Here is a 21,503-nt window from a genome sequence, read left to right on the forward strand (position 1 = left end):
TAAACTATACAAATATGATTATTGTAAGTCAGATTTCTATCCAGGTATTGTGGGTGAGGATCATACTTGACTGGGCTGCCACAGAAAATTAGGTTGAGTTGGCAGTTTGCCTCTTTGGTGTTAAGGTGGACAATGTTTTAGTGGGGTTTGGCTTTAGGTGCCACTGCTCAAAATATTTTTCGAGAATCTCCAGATCTGTGTTCAGGACAACCTCCAGGGAATCGAAAGAAGGTGATTGGTGGAGCATCACCATGTTATGCTGGTCAAGGTGTTTAAGGAACTCAGGGAGGAGGCCATTTCTATTTTGTTTTTAACAAAGACGACTCCAGTGGCCTTGCCATTCTTGGTAAGTAATAGGGCTTCCTGGGTTACAGAGGTCTGAAGTACTGTGCCTAAAACAATGGGAAAAGTTAGTAATCATCCTAATAATATCACAAAAAAAAATTTAATGAACGGTCCTAATCCTAACCAAAGAACATTTAGCAATGCCTCAAAACTATTTCTTATGGTAATATTGGATAGATGACAACACCTGATATTTGACACTTGCTCAAAATAAACTTATGGGAATCATAAAAAAGACACTGAAATTAACGTGTAATCAAAGTAAACAATGTATAGATGACAGTAATATACAAAGATGTGTGTTATCATTGTAGTATGAGATCTTTTCAATAAATGCAAGTGTGAAAAATATAAGCATAAAGAAGCAGAAGAAACGGTATTAATCACTCAGAAGGAAGATCTTAAAAACATAGCAACAAAATTTTCAACAAACTAGTTGAAAGCAGTGATACATTTGGTCTAAAATTACCCAGAAAACAAAAAACAGTAACAATCACAGATAAAGAAATAAATAAAAACCTAAACATAACTTTATAAAATTATGTTTAAGTTTTTATAGAACAAGTAGATAGATTTATATATGTGGGAAGTCCAATCACTTGAAATGAAACCAACCTAAAATGGTCTCTAACTTAAAATAAATACTTACTAACCAAAAAGGCAATATAAATAGAAGAATATGATTATTTCACATAACATATACACACTGAGTAGCGTTTCGCATGAACTGTATCTGACAGGTAAACTTTTACTCATTCATCAATATATGGCAACCGAGTTTCAGATTATTCTCATAAAAGTTTTGTGTATAACTAATAATTAAAAACTGTCTTCATGGTATAGAAAACATCTTTTCAGATGTTTAATAAGCCGAAAGGCTATTTTACTGGCGAACATGTTAATAGAAAGGAGGATGGTAAATCCTTTTATGTTTTTATAGCCGGGTACGAAACTTGGATCGAAATCCACAGAGTTTCATGCCGAAAAAACTATCGGCGAGCCCAAGTGTAAATGATCACTTGGGGAGTACAAGACCAGGGCAACTCCATGCAAAGGTGGAGTAAGCTCCGTCACTAACTTTAATATTCTCTCATAATGTAAAACCCATCTCCTAAGAGATGTATATTGTTTTACATTATGACAAGACGTCACTACCCAGACCGGTTTCAACCTTTTTTGAGGTCTCATCAGTGAGTAGGTAGACCTGGAATATCAAGGTTTTAAGTGAACACGAACTTACATACCTCTACTATCGAATTTCCGAAGTGGTGTACTCCTATATTTATTGTTAATTACTAATTTAATAAGCCGAAAGAATTTCGATGGATTTCGATCCGAGTTTCGTACCCGGCTATAAAAACATAAAGGGATTTACCATCCCCCTTTCTATTAACATGTTCGCCGGTAAAATAGCCTTTCGGCTTATTAAATTAGTAATTAACAATAAATATAGGAGTACACTACTTTGGTAATTCGATAGTAGAGGTATTTAAGTTCGTGTTCACTTAAAACCTTGATATTCCAGGTGTACCTACTCACTGATGAGACCTCAAAAAAGGTTGAAACCGGTCTGGGTAGTGACCTCTTCTCATAATGTAAAACAATATACATCTCTTAGGAGCTGGGTTTTACATCATGAAAGAATATTAAAGTTAGTGACGGAGCTTGCTCCACCTTTGCATGGAGTTGCCCTGGTGTTGTACTACCAAAGTGATCATTTACACTTGGGCTTGCCGATAGTTTTTTCGGCATGAAACTGTATGGATTTTGATCCGAGTTTCGTACCCAGCTACAAAAAAACATAAAGGGATTTACCGTCCCCCTTTCTATCTTTTCAGATGTTTTCTATACCATGAAATTTAAACATCTTTAAATTAATATAACATCTGCTTTGAAAAATATTATGCATTACATATATGCATTGTGTTCTGCACCAACGGAAGTGCATCTGAGTACTGATATTTCTATTTTATGATTATACCACCACATTTTATAAAAACACCAACAGAAAACAAAGGTAATCATTGTGATTCCCTTCCCCACACACAGACAAACACTTATCTCTAGGAATATAGAATCACATATGCTGCTGATATGAAGAACCACTCAACTATATTTCTTTTATAAAACTTTGTTTTTCTTTTTTTTTAAATTTAATAAACAGTGCTTGGAGAATTGGTGCATGTATATTTGAATTATCAATCAATTCATTGAACTTGCAATTGTACTGGTGATGAATATTACTATTTATGTAATGGATAATTTTCATTCTTAATTTCCTTCCAGTCATCAAAACTAATCAAACATTATATAGAAAAACCACAGCTGTTCTTTTCATAAAAATAACTAGGCTTTTCTTGGAAAACTGAAGTCTTTTTGGTCATTGAAAATTCTTAGAACAAATTTCCTTCATCCATTATTTTGAAATACATCTTTCAGGTAATTTACTATATTTTCTGCTACAGTAAAAAATTTCTTTTATTTTGTTGTGCAGTGGTGGTGGTTGCAGATGTTTGTGTGTGAAGGGATTTATTCACTCTACTATTTGACATAAGGACCTACTTAGCAAACTGCCATTCTATGGTCTGTCTTCCATCCTCTGTAACTGAACTGCCAACTTTCTCACTGGTTGCTCACTATGAATAATGCTGGATAGTTTCCTCTCAGCAGATTTTCCCACCAATGCTGAAAGACCTTAGGGTTCTGTACTCTGACCTGCTCTTATAGACTTGAAATACTATCCATAGCTTCACAGATGACAGCACACTGCATTCCTCTTCATTTTAGAACCCTCAAAATCCACCATGACCAATGTCCTGATCTCCTAGCTATATCTCAATGGGGCAAGGACAACCTTGTAGACTTCACTGCTACCAAAACTCAGTCTCTTGCAAGAAAGGGTTCACTTCTCTTCCCTTAACCTTCAATAATAACCTCATATTCACAGACAATTGGATTTCCCTCCAAGGTCTGAGCACTACACTTCCAGCCTTTTCTGGAACAAACATCTCAACCATAGCTTCTACAGACACCAAAAAACATAGCATACTCTTCTGCTCAAGATGCTATTTTACACTATTACAGCTGCTAACTATATACAAATCTCAAATCCACCCAACCATGGAATATTACTTACATATATGGGGTAGTGCAACAAAATCCTCTCTAAGATTGCTCATACTATTCAATCTTTTGGGTAGCACTGGGAAAATCCAGTTAATTATTGATCCTCTCTCTCATGGATCCACTTCAATCCCTCTCCCACAGACTTTCAGTTTCTGCCTGTTCTCTTCTCTTACATTCCATCTGTTTCTACTTCTGTTCTGTGGAACAGCTTCTCCCACTCTGCCTTTAAAGAATATAACCTTCAGCAATAAATTTATTTAAAAATATAAATAAAATTAAATTAAAAAAAGCAAACATTCCTCCTTCCTTCTTACCCATACATGACATTGATATACTATATGTCTCACTCGCAGCCTTTAATGTGTTGGATGAAAATTGTTCAACAGGAGATTAATAATAATGCAAACTTAATCATGTAGTGCTGTCATAGTAATCTAACAATTGTAAATCTGATATTTGTCAGTCATACATAAATGAAATGATTCGTATCTGATTAATGCAGACAAATAATTACCTACAGCTTTAGAAATTTAAAAATACAAACAAACAAAGAATATTTCTTAATTATCAGTTACTTATATAGTATGAAAGCACAGGTAACACAATTTGTCATGTGCCCACTGGATACACAAACTGGAGGGACGAGAAATTTGTCATGTCTGCCATGACACAGTGTCTGATGACTGGCATGAATGTGTTCATAAACACTACAGAAACCTAGGTTACTAAGGCAGAATGATGCAAATCAGATGAATAAAAAAAAGCTTTAAACAAGTACTGAAAAAATTAAGACAGTTCACTGAAAGAGATCAGGAAGACAAAAATTCAATTCTCAGGATATACGCTAAGAGGAGTGACCTATACGTAAACTATAACTAAGAAAATGAGAAGGCTGACTAAGACAATGAAGTAAATTAAAGATGCCAAGAAATTATATTCTTGGTTTCATCCTTTATCCAAGTGTAAGCCAAAGTTTGCACATGAAGTAACTTCACATCATCTGCCTTAAATGAAGGACAAGGAGCACTTGATAAAACATACTGCCACCCAGATCTTTAGAAATGCACAGGACAAAAATAAATGGAGAACCATAGTTACCAACCTGTGGATTAGAGACAGCACCTAAATGAAGGTGCATGTTGCAATATATACAGATCAACACCTTCTTTTCGATTGTGCAAATTTATAAGTTTCACATTCTCTGGTAGATCTAAATTTCAGTTCGGTTCTGAGAACTATACAGACATAAAATATTAAGAAAATGATGGAAGTTATGTTGGAATAATCAAGAGAATTTCGATGAGTTCTGAATGTAAAGAAATTAAAGGACGAAATTCAGTGTCATATACGGTAATTTATAACTAAACTGTCAGAAGAAGTACTATTAATCAGTGATTATAGCTATTAAATAACACTGCAAACATTTTATTGAATATAACACTAATCTGAAAGAACTTTGAACAATGCATATAACAGTTACCTGATTCTCCAGTCTGCAAGTTGGAATTGTTTATTAGGCTCTATTTTGCAGTAGTGTTTCATCAAAAAAGACAAAGAAAAGTGAGCAAAATTAAGAACACGGGCAGCCTGACCTGTATCAAATAAATTGACAACATATAAACCAAAGTCTCTCTGAAGCCAAAGGATGTCCATGTCAGCTCCATGTGCTACCTAGAAATAAGTTAACAATACATAAGTACATAGTAAATGGTCAAAATATCATCTTCCATTTCTTCCCTCCTCCAAATTATAATCTACAAAACAGAAATGCTTGAGTTAGAAATCCTTGATATACCAGTGTACCACTGAGCTAGATGAATTTTTTTATCAAGCAAGAAGGCTCTAAAAATGCATTATTTTCTGAATACTGTCCAGTAATCAATTTCTGTGGCTTGACACATGCATGTTTTTATACCTTACAAGTACCATGTACAACTTTTTTTTTAAACAAGAAATTACTTTGATTTCAGGTTTCATACATCTCGCACACCTTTTCAGATTAAAAGACAAATAGAAAAAAAGATATTCACAAAGAGAGATTTCTAAATTAATAACTGTCATTATTGAAATTAAAACTTGAACAAGAAGTTGCATATTGTAATGAGAGGTCAGACCACTGTGCTGTCATCACTGATGAAGCCTCAAAAAAGGCTGAAACCGGTCTGGGTAGTGACCTCCCTACCATAATGTAATAACAGCATACATTTCCTAGGAAATGTGTTTTTACATTATGGAAAATACCTAAGAATGGCGATCAGAACTTACCGACTTTGCTGCGAGACTTCCGGTATTGCACTACGTGCTAGGGTCACTTGCATTTGCCCACGCCAGTGTCGCCGATACTTTATAGTTTACTATATTCAGCAAGAAACTCTCTGATTCTAATCTTTGAGTTTCTTATTCGGTTTTAAAACTATGTGGGATTTAATATCCCCTTAATTTAAATATTGTTTTCATTGCCGAAATGAAGCTTATTAGCTCTTTATACTTAACTTAATGGCACCTGTTTGGATACTCGCATTGCAGAGTACATAAGTTCTTTTCGCTATACACTTCTGTATTAGGTCTAGCTACTCACTGATGAAGCCTCAAAAAAGGCCGAAACCGGTCTGGGTAGTGAGCTCCCTACCATAATGTAATAACAGCATACATTTCTTACGAAATGTGTTTTTACATTATGGAAAATACCTAAGAATAGCGATCAGAACTTACCGACTTTGCTGCGAGACTTCCGATATTGCACTACGTGCTAGGGTCACTTGCATTTGCTCATGCCAGTGTCGCCGATACTTTATAGTTTACTATATTCGGCAAGAAACTCTCTGATTCCAATCTTTGAGTTTCTTATTTGGTTTTAAAACTATGTGGGATTTAATATCCCCTTAATTTAAATATTGTAAACAAACTGTTTTGTAATCTCTATTCACAATGCTATAGAATAAAAAACAAAAGACAACTGCAAACACTGCTGACATGCTGTGTTTATGCTTTTGTTCTGTTGCTTAGGTTTTGGATTTTTTTTTTGCAGCTGATTTTACAATTTCCATTAAATTAAATCTTCGTAAATAGAGGAAACAGAAAATGAGATAACAAGATTGGAATATACAATAAGCACTTTGTTTACATGACATATACATTCTTAAGCCATTCATGTAATCAAATATCATAACTGATTTTTCTCATTCGAGTACATATAGAAAGTAAAGACCAAAAGGTAAACAAACTGTTTTGTAATCTCTTTTCACAATGCTACAGAATATAAAACAAAATATAATTGCAAACACTGCTGACATGCTGTGTTTCTACAGTAGCATTCCACTACTATAGAAAATCTAGAAATTATGGCAATCATATGATTTTCTGGGTTATTTAATTACATTACACATAATTAAATTAGAAACATTTTAATTCATTAAGGAAAACAATATAATAAATAACATTTTTTGTAGAAAAGTTTATGAAAACAAAACACACCAGTACTTTGACATCAGTTTCAATAGTGACTGAAGATAGGAAAGCTGAACTTTGAATAGATCACATGGGATGGGGGTGAATGATGAGTGAGTGGCTCAGCTCACTCAATAGTTACCATATTTTTCTCTGCTGTTTCAAGTATATTAATTTGAGTTCGGCATATATAAAATTAAAATAGCAAAAGATTGAATCAGCATAAACAAAACACACAAGCATAAATTCTTTAAACTATGAGAAAGATCATTTTAGTTAGAATTCGACATTTCATAAATTCTCACACATTTTATCCGATTTCTGCATAGAAAGAAATTACTGCAGCCAATTCATTACATCCACCCTCACAGTAGTTAGTTCCAAGCTTAACTTAAAACAGCTGCTATTTATGCCAATTTCATAGCAGTCTACCAATACAGCATGGAAGACTACTGTCTCTTAAAACTTGTGTAACTATAATAAAAAGCTTATTCTGATGAAACGATTTCTAGTGTTGTCATGATCTTTAAACAGAAACAACTGGCTGTAAATACACATATGCAGATAACTCTGCCTTTCCACGGTGTGGCCTGTTACTTCAAAAGAGGCTCTGGTGAACCTGGTAAGTATTCCCACTGCAAAAGGATGCCTCCCTAGTAAGAGAAATGCTAACTAGATGACTTTCACTGCCTGATGAAATACCACTACCCAGCCTACTGGAGGTCTGAAGTGGTGAATGCAAAGCGTGGTTTCCAGTTAGTGTTCCCCTTCTCTTCTCCATGCAGATAGTACATGGGCCTGAAGATGTCATTAAAGAGTCAAATAGGTTTCTTGGTAAACTGGTGCACATAATTCTGCTGGCGGCACATGCTTTGCCTGTTTCATATGACCAGAGAGTAAGTTTTCACAGTGGTATGTGGGAGACACAGTCAAAATCATAATATGGCAAGGAAACTGGTCACTCTCTCTCTCTCTCTCTATGTATGTATGTATGGGTGTCATGTCCAAGAGTATCTCCTCTCACTTCACTCCAACACTCATCATCATCAAATTCCTGCCATGTACCCTCAAGGGGTGTACAGGATATGACAGTACTACATGAAAAAACTACATCATTACTAACTTCCTATCTACAATTTTCCTCCAAATCAGTCTGTTACTTGTCAAGACTCCAACATTATCAGATCTTATATTTCTATCGTCTAAGCCACTTTGTACCACATCAATCCACCTATATCTTGGTCTTCCTCTAGGTCGTTTTCCTGTCAACCTGGCAGAGAACACTTGTTTTGCTAATCTTTTCTCTCCCATTCTATTTAAGTAACCATACCACCTGAGATTAGCTCTGCTAATGCATTCCTGGATGCTGACAATGCCAAGTTCTTTCCTAATCTCCTCATTTTTAATATGATATTGCCATTGATGCCATCTGTTCACACCTCTAATCTTTCTCAGGACTCTCATATCTGCAGTCTCTAGTCTTTGGTCAAGTGTTTTTACTTCTGACCCAGCTCTCAGATCCATAAGTTAAAACTGGTTTGAACACTGTCTTCTATACAGCTAATTTAGTGTTCCGACTAATTTCTCTCTTATTCCATATGAATTTATTCAATTGACTTCCCACCATACCAGATTTGTTAATTCTGTTGTCTATTTCTTTATTTAATTTACCATCTTCAGTAAAAATCGTGCCTAAATAGCTGAAATGTTTTACTTGTTCCACAGGTTCTCCATTCACAACACAGTTGACATTTTCAATGATTCTGCCTATTTTCATCATCTTTGTCTTTTTATTGCTGACCTTCATACCATATCTATTACAACAGCTATTCAATTTAGTCAGAGAATCTTGCAGACTTGTAGCGGATTTATTTAGAAGTACAACATCATCCGCATAAAGAAAAGAGCTGACATTAACATCTCCAATTTTGATATCATGTTTAATACCACTTTCCTTCATAATGTGATCCATATAGATAATGAATAACAGAGGGGATAATGTACATGTTTGTCTCACACCAGATTTAACATTAAACCATCTTCCTGTACTTCCTTCAATTCTAACTGCTGACTTACAACTCAAATAAAGACTAAGTATTGCTTGATATAATGCCCCATTGACACCATATAACTGTAGGGTATTGAATAGCTTCTCTATTGGCACCTTGTCATATGCCTTTTCCAAATCGACAAAACTTAAATACAGATCTTTGTTATATTCCCATGCTTTCTCGACAATTTGTCGTAAAGTGAAGATCTGATCCTGACAGCCTCTATTTGGGCTGAATCCAGCATGTCCTTCACCCAGCTTTTCTTCCACAATTCTTCTCAACCGTTTCTCAAGTATACTTGCATATATCTTACCAGGAACACTCAGTAGGGATATACCTCTGTAATTCTCACATTGAGTTTTATTTCCCTTTTTATATATGGGTACTATGAGTGCTCTACTCCAATCATCGGGAATTCGTCCCTCTGTCCAGGGACGAAAATCTGCACTGCATATTGGACGAATTTCGTCCAATATGCAGTGCAGACACTGTAAGACTCTTATACCACCATACTTCAGTATTTCTGGTTGAATATCATCTGCTCCTGCTGCCTTTACACAGTTCAAGCCTATGATGGCTTTTTCTACTTCAAGTATGGATATGTATTCCTGACTGCATGCCTGGTCAGTGTTTTTTACCACTGTGCTGTCATCACTGCTTGTTTCATTTAGCAGTTTTTCAAAGTAATTACTCCATACTTCAAGGATATCTTTTTCTCCCATTTTTCATGTTACCTTTATCATCTCTAACTCCTTTTACAGCACTCTTTCCTTCATTCCTAAGCTTCTTCAACAACCTCCAGAATATTTTGCCACCTTCTTGATATTTATTTTCTATATTCTTGCCAAAGTACTCCCATGACTTTTGTTTAGCTAGTTTTACATAGTGTTTAGCATTCTTGCATTTGTCTCTGTATTCTCTAAGAGCACAAGCTGACTTATTTGACAGGAACATTTGATATGCTTTCTTCTTTTCCTTCACTTTAACTTCCTGTGTCCACCAGGGAGTTCTGATTTTTTTTATCCTCGCAGACAACCTCACCACATGCCTCTCTGGCAGAATCAATCAATGTTTTCTTCAGAGCTTGCCACTGAATCTCCAAGGTTTGATTCCTGTTCTCAAACTCTTTCATTTTTTTCCCAATAATCTTTCTGTATTTTAGTCTATAGTACACATCTGAGAGCTGCTCAACTTTTATTCGCTTTAAAACTTTCTTACATGTTATTCTTTTCAATATGAAATTCAATTTTATCCTGCTCAAGACTAAATAGTGATCACTTCCAATTTCAAATCCTCTGTACACTCTGGTGTCCTGCACCAGGGAGAAAACATCACTATCAACAATAACATAGTCAATGAGACTTTTCTTATTCCTAGCCTCTTCTCTCCATGTGAATTTGTGCACATTTTTATGTTGGAACATGGTGTTAGTAATAACCAGTCCATGTCCTGAGCAGAAATCCAACAGATATTTGCCATTATTATTAGCTTTGCTCTTTTCTCTAAATTTTCCCAAAATATTTTTGTATGTCTCACAATCATTTCCTACTGCTATTTAGATCCCTAACAAGGACCAACTTTTCCTTTTTCATTGTGTCAATTGCTTTTTCTAAAGCCTCAAAAAATTCCTCAACTTCTACTTTAGTAGATTCTTCTGTGGGACCATAGGCACAAATAAGTCTCATTGTCCAGTTCCCCATTCTCATATTTGCCCACATTACTCTACTTGAGACTGACTGCCATTCAAGAAGATTAGCCTCGTATTTTGTGTTGAATACAATGGCTACTCCTTCTTTTCCTTGATTGTCATTGCCTGAGTATAACATTTTGTATTTATTGCTCAGAAAGATCTCACCAGTTTAGTCTTTTTTATTTCAGTTGCCCCTATTATGTCGATCTGGTACTTATCTAATTCCTCAGCTAGCTCCATTTCTTTGCCATTCAGGTTTCTTACGTTGATAGTACCGATCTTTAACTCTGGTGATGTAGAGTTGGGGTTTGTTTTCAGATTTGTTCCAGTAGCTGAATTTTCGCTGTTCACCCTGGTTCCCTGGCAAAAACAACGGGGGCGGGGCCTTGTTTAACAGGGCAATGAAATTTTGTCATGTTGTACCATCATTTTTTATTTTGGTTTAACCAATAAGAATACAATTTGGTCGGCTAAATCCCAAATTGCCAGCACATCCTCGTTCGTTCAGTATCAAAGTAGATACCCAACAGGGTGCACTATGAGAAGGTGAGGATTGGACATTAGGTCAGAAGCCCTGGTCGGTTCTCCGCATTCCTTTAAAGGCTATGTGGAGGTCTCCTCTCAATTATACAGCTTTGACCCTTAAGCCCCAACACTCTATCCTTTCAATTAATCATAAATGAACCTATAACATTGACAGTGACAAAAACAAATCTCTCTCAAAAAATGATCAACAAAATAAGACTAATTATATGCCAGCAGAATACCCAATAATAAAAATACACTTTCAAACCGACTTGACTAACATCTGCAGTATAAACACAAAAATAAATTACAGGTATTATTTCTGGGAAAATTCCCATGTTACTCCTCTAAGTAAATATTATTTTTATGGCCATTTTAGCCTATTTTGTTTAGGAATATCCCTTTTTATAATGTCATTGGCCTTTTCTCAATTTTTAGGGCATTACTGATGTTTTATAGACAGATATATGAAAAATATATAGGAAAGATAATTCTGACATACCTTTGTAGGATGTTGCTAGTTGTCTCCTTATTCAGTGACATCCGGCGTATGGCAATATACATTCACATGCTATTGAAGTATGACTGAAAAGGGGGGGGGGGTAGAAATGTGGGGATAGAGATATGGGAGAATTATTGATGAGACAAGAGGTATGCAAACTTTTAAAAACTCGGGTTTTTTTAAAAATTGGGGTGGGCAGAGAATTTTTTGGGAGGGAGGTGAAAGATAGAAATTTTTGGGGAAGGAGGAGGATAGGATCATGGGTGGGAGTAATGGGGGTGTGAGGGCTCACACCCTGTTACTCCCACCCCAAGGTATTTTTCTACAACTCCTGCATATATGACCAATTTAAGTAGCCTCCTACTTCATTTGCTTGGTGCTCATAATATGAGCACCATATGCCTGCTATGGTTTGTTGGCAAAAAGACATCAGAAGAATACTAACCTTAGACACAAGAGGTCTTCTTGACCTGATGGTATTTCTCCAATTGTACCAAACATTGTGCTCAAGAGCTAACACACCTGTTTGGTATCGTCTCCACAATCTTTTATACTTAGCTGCCACTTCCAATGTGTTGAAGCAATTATATATCCAGCATACTCCATAAAGAGGATGATAAAAGTCTACTATACTGTCAAACTACCAGCCAATGGGCATCACAACACCAATCCTCTGCAAAATAATGGAGAATATCATCCATAGTCGACTACTCTACTATCTAGATGCTCACCAGTTAATTAGGAATCATCAGTATTGCATTCCACCATACCATTCAAGGTCCATGGCTGACCTCAGCCTACTTTACCCAGTACTGAACGTGTACCATACAAAGGTTCAGTAGTGCCATTGCTCGATATTTTCAGAGCTTTTGATGGCATCCTAAACAATTTGCCAACCTTTGGCCTATCTAACCATCCTCTATAATTGGGTAGCCAGCTTACGGTTGTTCACTGCATGTCATAGTGGATGGCTCTCTCTAAGCTTTGCCACCAATGCACGAATGCCTCAGGACTATCACCTACCCTCTTTCTCCTATAATTAAATAGCCAGCATTCAATCACCACTACACTCCATTCATCCTACTCTTTCACCAAACTATGCAGTTCTCAGCCATCCCAAGCATAAAGATTTCCAATTAGTACCAACTATCCCTCTAACCCTCATATTAATATTTGGTTGGTATTAATATTAGTTGGTATTAATTTCCAATTAATACCAACTAACCCTCATATCATCCTTCAGTGGCAAAGGATAGCCTAGTCTCCTTCCATGACACCAAAATGCAGTCCTGCCCTTCCTTAAAATAGATCTCAGCTCACCTCTCCTCAGTAATACACACTTCACCAGACAGGATCAGATCTCTCTCCTTAACTGACATTTACTTCTAGCCTCTTCTGGCACAAACATATCACATGAATTGCTTCCTCAGTATTTAAAAATTAAGGCACTCTTTGGCTCAAGATGCTATTTTTCATCCATCTAGCTATAAACTATATACATCCCAAATCCACCCAGCCTTAAAATGGCATTGTGCACCTAAAACTTAACTAAAAATTCTTTATGCTCTATGTTCGGAGAGGAACAATTCGGCTCAGCTATCATACGTCCCTTATGGACTTCTTTCAACCTCTATCTCTTATATGCAAAGTTTCAGTACTATGTCAATTCTACAGATTGAATTGGTAACCATTATTCCTCCACTTCCTACTGAACCTTGTTGGAAAATTAAACTCCAACAAGGTTCAGTAAGATCTGAACCTTGTTGAAGTTTAAACGAAGAAAAGTGAAAAGCTAATAATGTATTAGATATATGACTCAACCACTGCTTGAGAGATTATAAAACCACTTCTCATCTCATCTTCCTTTCTCACTTTTACCTTGCAATGTCGAGGGTTTATTAATCATCGGACCTCAAACTATTCACAGGATAAGGTGGTCAAGCCCTATGCCCCAGTGTATCCTATGTCCGTAGTGTTGAATTCTCAAGGCTGGTTTTCCTGCTTTGCAGGATGAAAAACCCCAGGATAAACTGGGGAAAAAACCCTACTGTCCACGCCCAAGCCCGGCTAACTTGGCTACGGCTGAGGAAGATTCTTCAGCTCCTCACGTCTCCAACGTGAATCGTACCTACGACACTCCTTCCCCAGGCATATATATGGTTGCGAAGCGCATAGCCACTAGGCTAACCGCACGGAATTCTACTCTTTACACTAAGATAATTTTCATGAAGATACACACACATACACACAATATGTTAAAGCAACTCACGTTTTATTATAGTGCTGTGAGTGAGCCAAGGATTATTTCCAATTTTTTTTTTTTAAATCAATTTTTTTATATATATATTTTTTTGTATTTCCTTGATCTATCCTTTATATTGTCTGGAAACTGTGATACAGAGACCAAACATGGAACTTTTTCAGGCCTACAATAAGCAGGGCAAAGGTCTCATACTGGGCTATGATATTCATCTCCCACCTAAAGACAATCACAAACACCCTTACCTATGGTGGGATTTGAACCTACAGCATGCTAATTAGAGAGCAAATATACTAACTACTTGGCCAACCAGGCAGGCAAATAACATCAAACTAATTAACCTGTATAGCCTGACCTCTTGTGATAAAAACAAATAAAAATAATTATTATTTCTTAAAATTTATATCAGCCAATCAGAAAATTCCTGTTTTTGACATTCAATTATTGAACTCCTATCTAATTCAGAGTTTAAAGAAATAGACCACCTCCTTAAGGTGAAATTTCCTTGTCCAACAAAATTTCACTAATAAGATAGATGTACTTAAACAGTACAACTTAAGTTTCCTTCACACTATTTTAAAAAATCCTCGTGTTGCTATGACAACCCCACTCCCTCAGGGAAAAAACCTCATTCTAAAGAGATCAGGAGTATACAAAATGTTTTACATTTACATAAGTGGTACTTACTATATCAACTACTACGATTAAGAATCCATAAGAGTAACAACTACAGAATAATCTGTATGAAATAACACATCAAAGATGGAAAAAAACAGTGGACTATCAGGTATTTTGGTAGCTCACAGGAATGACATACTGAATTTAACAGCTATATATGTGGATTCAAACAAGTCACTTAAATGCTACATTATCTAAATCAGTATAACAAAACCTCCATCTCATTTTAATCAAACTGACTGATGTATATCAAAGATTTGTTTAACTGTAAATCAGGCTACAATAGCTGTTATACAACACAGTGCAAAAATTATCCTGACATCTGATATCTTGATGCAGTTCACCATCTAGTTGAAGTTAATTCTATGTATGACAGTTGTTACGTCAGTAATCATCGTTAATACAAGTCATTTTTCAAATTGATATTTTATCCTGAAGATGTACATAAGTTGTAGGAAACTTATAGGATAAGTCAATGGATAAACATACACCAGAGAAATAAAGTCAAAATTTATTATTTTTTAATACAGTATATACTTATGTTATATGACTCTCCTGATAAAGAGAAAGTTGAAATTTTACTTACTTTGACAATTCTGGGATCAGTAAATACTTCATTTAAAATGTGGAGATCATTTCTTAGCTCTAAAGTATCAATAATGTAGTCTTTTTCTCTAGTTGAAATCTGCATTAAGCAAGTGATTCCTTGGAATGTACGATATGAATGATGCTGAAACAATTAAGATATTTAGCTTTAGCACATGTTCACTCCACAAGCAGAGATATACAAAAGATTGCAAGAACTAAAGAACTATTAGTTTAACCTCTCATGCAAGCAAGATTCTACTAAAGGTTATTCTAAATAGGATTGAGGCCAAAGTCAAGCCTGAGATACCTGAAGAACAGGCAGCATTTTTTTAGGCATATTATTGTAAAGTATACAGAGATTAGACTTTGGTAATGTATTTCACAGACTAATCAAAAGCTTTTGATTATATTCAGCATGCAAAATTGTGTGCGGTAAAGAAGTAAAGCATTTTCTTCAACACGTTATCAGAGTGTTAGTTAATCTGTAAGGTGAGCAAAAAGCCAAAGTGGGAGCAAGTGTTGCATTAAGTGATTGGCTCCAGATAGCCAACAGAGTTAGGCAAAGACAGCTGCTTTCTCCACACCCATTCATTATATATGCTGAGGAGACATCACATGTGTAGCAATGGATGAGCTAAAGAGGATAGGTGGCAGATGGGTCAGCAACCTGAGATATGTCAATGATATAGTATTCCTCTATAATGACAAGGAGGAATTAGGATATATATCCTTGACAGAGAACTTGAACTCAACCCTAGTAAGAAAAAAATTAGGATTTTCTTGAATGAAGTCTAAATAGAGAGCATCCTGAAAAATTAGTATACCTTAATTGAGGAAGTCAGCAATATAAGTATCTGGAATCCATTATTAATGTGAAAAATTGCTGTTCAGAAGACATCAGAAGAAGATTAAGAACAGCTAGGATAATACTTAGATCTATCTTTTCAGATTTTAAATATCACTACAGGAACAAAGCTGAGATTCTGGGTAGTTTGGATTTTTTGGAATCTGGATTTTTTCAGTAGCCACATATAGAAGGACCTAAGAAGTCAGAGTGGAAGAGAATAGCTGCTTTTAATACTTGAAGTATAAAAAGTAAAACAACAGAAATATGGAAAGGCAACTAGAGTTAATGAAATTCAACCAGAATGTTCAATGATGGTGGCATAAAAAATTTACAGTGGGTGCTCTACATAATTCAGAAGATCAAATTCCAAATGAGTGGAAGAGCTCTCACAGTACCTTGTATAAAAAAGAATGAAACTGAATGTGAAAATCACAGAGGCATTTCCCTACTGAGTATTCTAGGTAAGATTTATGCAAACATACTAGAGAAGAAGCTAAGAAAAATGGTGGAATGGAAACCTGGAAAAGTACATGCAAGATTCAGGTTTTCAGGATTAGATTTTCACTTTTTCAGATAAATAGATGAGAAACATAACTAAAATATGATTTTCTTGTAGACCTGGGAAAGGCATATGACAAGGTTTCACAAGAAAAGCTGTTTTAAACCCTAGATTACATATAGATACATAAGGTGTAAACAGGACAATCATATCAAACAGTACAGTCCATATTTGAATTGCAATTCAACGGTTAATATTGAACAAGGTACAGAAAGTGTGATGTAAAATCAGGTGTGAGAAAGGGTGCAAGCATCTTCACTCTTATTTGTCATCTATATATATATTCATTATGAAAGAAAATGGCACCAGAGCTGATATCAAATCAAAACTGGAGATATTCAACTCGGGTCTTTACTTTATACAGATAATGGCACACTCTTAAATAAATCTGGTACAAGTCTACAGATTCCTTAACTAAACTGAATAACTGCTATATAAATTTGTTTTTAATATTAGAGATAAAAAGATAAAGTTTATTTGCAGACAGCAACTGCAGCAAAAATAGCAAATTTAAAGATACATTATTTTACATTTTACTGCTAATAAAATGTATACTTAAATTTAACACATGAACACTTAAATTTAACATGCTTAAGACATTACATAAAACATAATTATCATCATCATCAAATTCCTGCCATGTACCCTCAAGGGGTGTACAGGATATGACAGTACTACATGAAAAAATTACATCATTACTAACTTCCTATCTACAATTTTCCTCCAAATCAGTCTGTTACTTGTCAAGACTCCAACATTATCAGATCTTATATTTCTATCGTCTAAGGCACTTTGTACCGTATCAATCCACCTATATCTTGGTCTTCCTCTGGGTCGTTTTCCTGCCAACCTGGCAGAGAACACTTGTTTTGCTAATCTTTCCTCTCCCATTCTATTTAAGTGACCATACCATCTGAGATTAGCTCTGCTAACGCATTCCTGGATGCTGACAATGTCAAGTTCTTTCCTAATATCCTCATTTTTAATATGATATTGCCATTGATGCCATCTGTTCATGCCTCTAATCTTTCTCAGGCCTCTCATATCTGCGGTCTCTAGTCTTTGGTCAAGTGTTTTACTTCTGACCCAGCTCTCAGATCCATAAGTTAAAATTGGTTTGAACACAGTCTTGTATACAGCTAATTTAGTGTTCCGACTAATTTCGTTCCGAAATTATGTTCCGAACATAATTATCACCAACTTTAATTTACAGTGCTAAACAGTACTACAATGTGATTTTTTTATTTATTATGTTATTTGAGTTTGTTGTATTATATTTTAGCCTTTGCTATAAAAATAAAATTACTTAAAGAATTTGCATGAATGCATAAATGATACCTGGCATGGTTATTTTCAATGCTGCAAATAATAAAACATCAAACAGGCATCATAATTACCAAATAATAGGTAGTTCATATTTCATCAATGAATTTAAAATGAATTTTGCCAGACAGTACTATTTATCACACTGCCAAGCTATCCATAGATCAGTCTTAAGTGATGCCACCTTTTACTGACACATTCTATCTCCTATTTCCTCTATCAAAAATCGAAAAGTTAACATTAAAATTTGCATAAATGCCATAGGAGTATGCTAGAGTATTTTTTAGATCTTAAGATGAACTAATAACTTGCTGTTTAGATTATGGCATATTTTAAAACTTTTCAATCCAAAAAACAAGTTACCCATAATGTTAAGTTGCTGTTTGTTATATGAAAAATTATCTAAGATACCCACATGCCATCAGCATTACTCACCTCAAACTGATAAAATTAAAAGAAATGAGCACAACTGAATCTCAATGCAGCGAACTTGTGGGGACAAAAGGAATAGAATTGAACTTTGGTCAGGACTTTTCAGAAGTGTATTAGAGTGAGAAATAACTTGACTTAACACAAACTTGAACACAAATACAAACTAAATATCCAACTCCCACCACAATCATTCTGTAACAAACAATCATGACTGTTAACAGAAAAAGGTAACCTAATGAACTTTCTTGTTCAAAGAATATAACGAGATTGGGCATGCTCAATTATGGAAAATAACACTTTTTGCACTTATCTTTTTGAATGAACAATCCTAGAAATCACTGAATTAAACAGCCACTTTGCACTCATAGATGTGTATTCACCTGAACCTCCACCAGTATGAGAGTTCCCTTTTTTGTCATTTATTCGCGACTGCTTCAAGCTCAAGGTCAGGTAAACTGGCTTTAAAGAAACCTAATTAACCATTGGATCAAAGCATTAATGACCAGTATGCTATCTGATCAAAAATCTCCAGGTGCCTGCTGATTCCAACTCTCACTCTAATATGAATCACATTAATATGGAGTTGATCTATCCTTTACTGCAATAACAGGCTTGAATCTTCTGGGAAGATTCAAGATTTTGTTTTGTTGCTGTAGTAATTCCCTTCCATTCTTCCAGAAGAACATAGTTAGGTTTGTCACTGATATTTGCGAAATTTGGTCCTGGCTTGCAATCAGTTCTTCAACATCCATTTCATCAAACCATTTCTGCACAGATTTTGCTCTGCAAATGTGCAAATGGAGGCACTGTTATTGACACCAGAAAGGATCTTCACTGAACTCCTGTCAAAAGTTGGAAGCACAGGTTTGTCTGGAACAGGACACAGTATTAAGATTCCCCATCACTGGAGTGAAGCAGCCCAGCCCAAACCATGATGTCTTCTCCACCAAACTTCACAGTTGGCACAACATATTGGGCAGGTAGCATCTCCTGGCATCTGCTCAGACTTGTCAGTTGGACTGCCAGGTAGTAAAGCATGACTCACCAATTCGGAGAAAACATTTCTACTGCTCCAGAGTCTAAGGTCAGCAAGCTTTACACTATGCTACTGAATGCCAGGCATTGCCCTTGATGCTAGGTTTATGTACAGCTGCAGACCCATGGAAACTGATGTTCTTCAGCTCCTGAAGAACAGTTCTGGTGCTGGTGTTGCTTGCAGAGGTATTTGGGAACTTGGTAAAGTGTTTCAATTATTTTTTTTTGTTCCATATGCTTCAGCACTTGGTAGTCCCACTTTGTGATTTTATGTGGCCAACTGTGTTGCAAGTGTGCTGTTGCTGCTAGGCATTCGCACTTCACAATAACTTCACTTGCACTTGATCAGAGTAAAATTTTCCCAAACTGAGCTGTTGCACGTCAAGTCACTGAGCTCTTCAGTATGGTCCAATTTGCTGTTAATGCTTGTCTATGAAGATTGCAAGACTGTCTGCTTCCTTTTATACCTGTATGAGCATGTGATGTGTATAGCCATATCCATCATTATTGGATAATTTTGATCAGATAACATACTTTCAATAATTTGGTTATATTTATTAGTTTCCCAAACATTAATTGTAAACTTAAAGTATAATATATCTTCAAAACTCCAATATACTTATTGTAATTATTTCTTTTTACTGAATAGAGGTATGAACACTTTCACTGAAGTTGTTAAGTAAACTGCTTTATTATTACAGTCTGTAAGTCTTAGTATTATAAAATTACCATTTCCTTCCTTCCTTCTTATATTATTTGTAACTATTTCCATCTCTCTTTCTCAGAGAGAGTATTTATGTAGCTGTTTGCATGTTGCTTGCCTACAAATTCTATCAGTGGTTGGCTAGTTGGTTGGTTAGAATTAATACCAAAACAATTAACTGGGATAGTCTATTATGTTGGTTAACTGCATGGGCAGTCTAGTTTTGCATAATAATAAAACTACTTGCTGTAGTTAAAATCAGTTCAAATCACACAGATTCAACTAGCTGCTAACTACCATTAGTAATGTTCAAGTAATAATTCACAGAACATGCTCTCAATATATATTCAATAAAAAAAACTTATATCATCTAATATAATTTATACAAATTATACATTTTATTATAATACAAAATTTTTGATTATTGTGTTTCATGCCACTGTCAACTCAAGTGATTCAAAAGAACAGAATAACCATTAAAGAATGAAAAAGCACATTAAGAATACGAGATGTTAAAAGCACGAGGAGAGCTTGATTTGTATACCATTAGAACACAAGGAAAAAAAAAGTTAGTAATTCATAGTAGAAAGATTTAAGATACTTACTCTGGGCAGCTGCTACCATTTAGGCAAACTAGGCAACCTCCTAGGGCGCAAAATTTCAAGCTATGCTTTATTCATACTTTTCTAAAATATCAAAATTAAATAGTGATATATGATTTAGGTATTGATTATTTTTCCTTATCCCCCAAACATCACACTATTTTACTATTTAACTCTTGGTTCTTTTTTTGTTCCTTACCTAAATGATATGAACTTATCGCTATTTAAAATTCAGTTAAGATAAATATTTTAAACATTAACATTTTAAAATATTAAATTTCGGTATTTTATAACTTTTTTTTTTTGTAAATGAATTATAACAGAGAATTTTCAAATTAATTAAAAAAGAAAAAAAACCCTATTAATTTAACCTGAAAGATGATTTTATTTTGTTTAATGTCAATTAGAAACATTTTAGTTTGTGAAATAAGGGGTGCACTTGTAAACTTTGCCTAGGGCACAAAATAACCTGGTACCAACAGTGCTTATACTATGTATGGATAATGTTTTCATTGCAATATGATATCAGTTGACAGCTGAGGATGGAGATTACTATAACAATAGGAAGTCCTTGATAAGAATTGAAAAGATAATAGAGCTATAGCCTTTACTGATTTATTTGTATATTTCACTAATGACCTGTTTGAAATTCTTGATATTCTTCTAAAGTAGAATATATCTGTATAACTGTATGATATTTTTAAACAAATGACCTGTAAAAATTTCTGTGCACACCCACACACTCATGAGAAAAAAAATATTACGGCCACTTACCATGTGGCATGATGGA

The 21,503-nt window shown here is 35.1% G+C and overlaps 1 protein-coding gene across 1 annotated transcript in view; it reads right to left on the reverse strand.

The window, feature by feature from the left end:
• Rrp6 (exosome component Rrp6) overlaps positions 1 to 21,503 on the reverse strand; it is a 251,754-nt gene that overhangs the window by 161,933 nt on the left and 68,318 nt on the right. The window contains exons 8-9 of the mRNA XM_090393930.1: positions 15,211 to 15,354; positions 4,952 to 5,142 (exon numbers count right to left, since the gene is read on the reverse strand). Of these exons, the coding sequence (XP_090250056.1) occupies positions 4,952 to 5,142; positions 15,211 to 15,354 (335 nt within the window). The remainder of the gene's footprint in view (positions 1 to 4,951; positions 5,143 to 15,210; positions 15,355 to 21,503) is intronic.

Source organism: Typopeltis vanoorti, chromosome 6, assembly GCF_054136105.1.
Source record: "Typopeltis vanoorti isolate ZY-2024b chromosome 6, IOZ_Tvanoo_1.0, whole genome shotgun sequence".
NCBI classification, from domain to species: domain Eukaryota; kingdom Metazoa; phylum Arthropoda; class Arachnida; order Uropygi; family Thelyphonidae; genus Typopeltis; species Typopeltis vanoorti.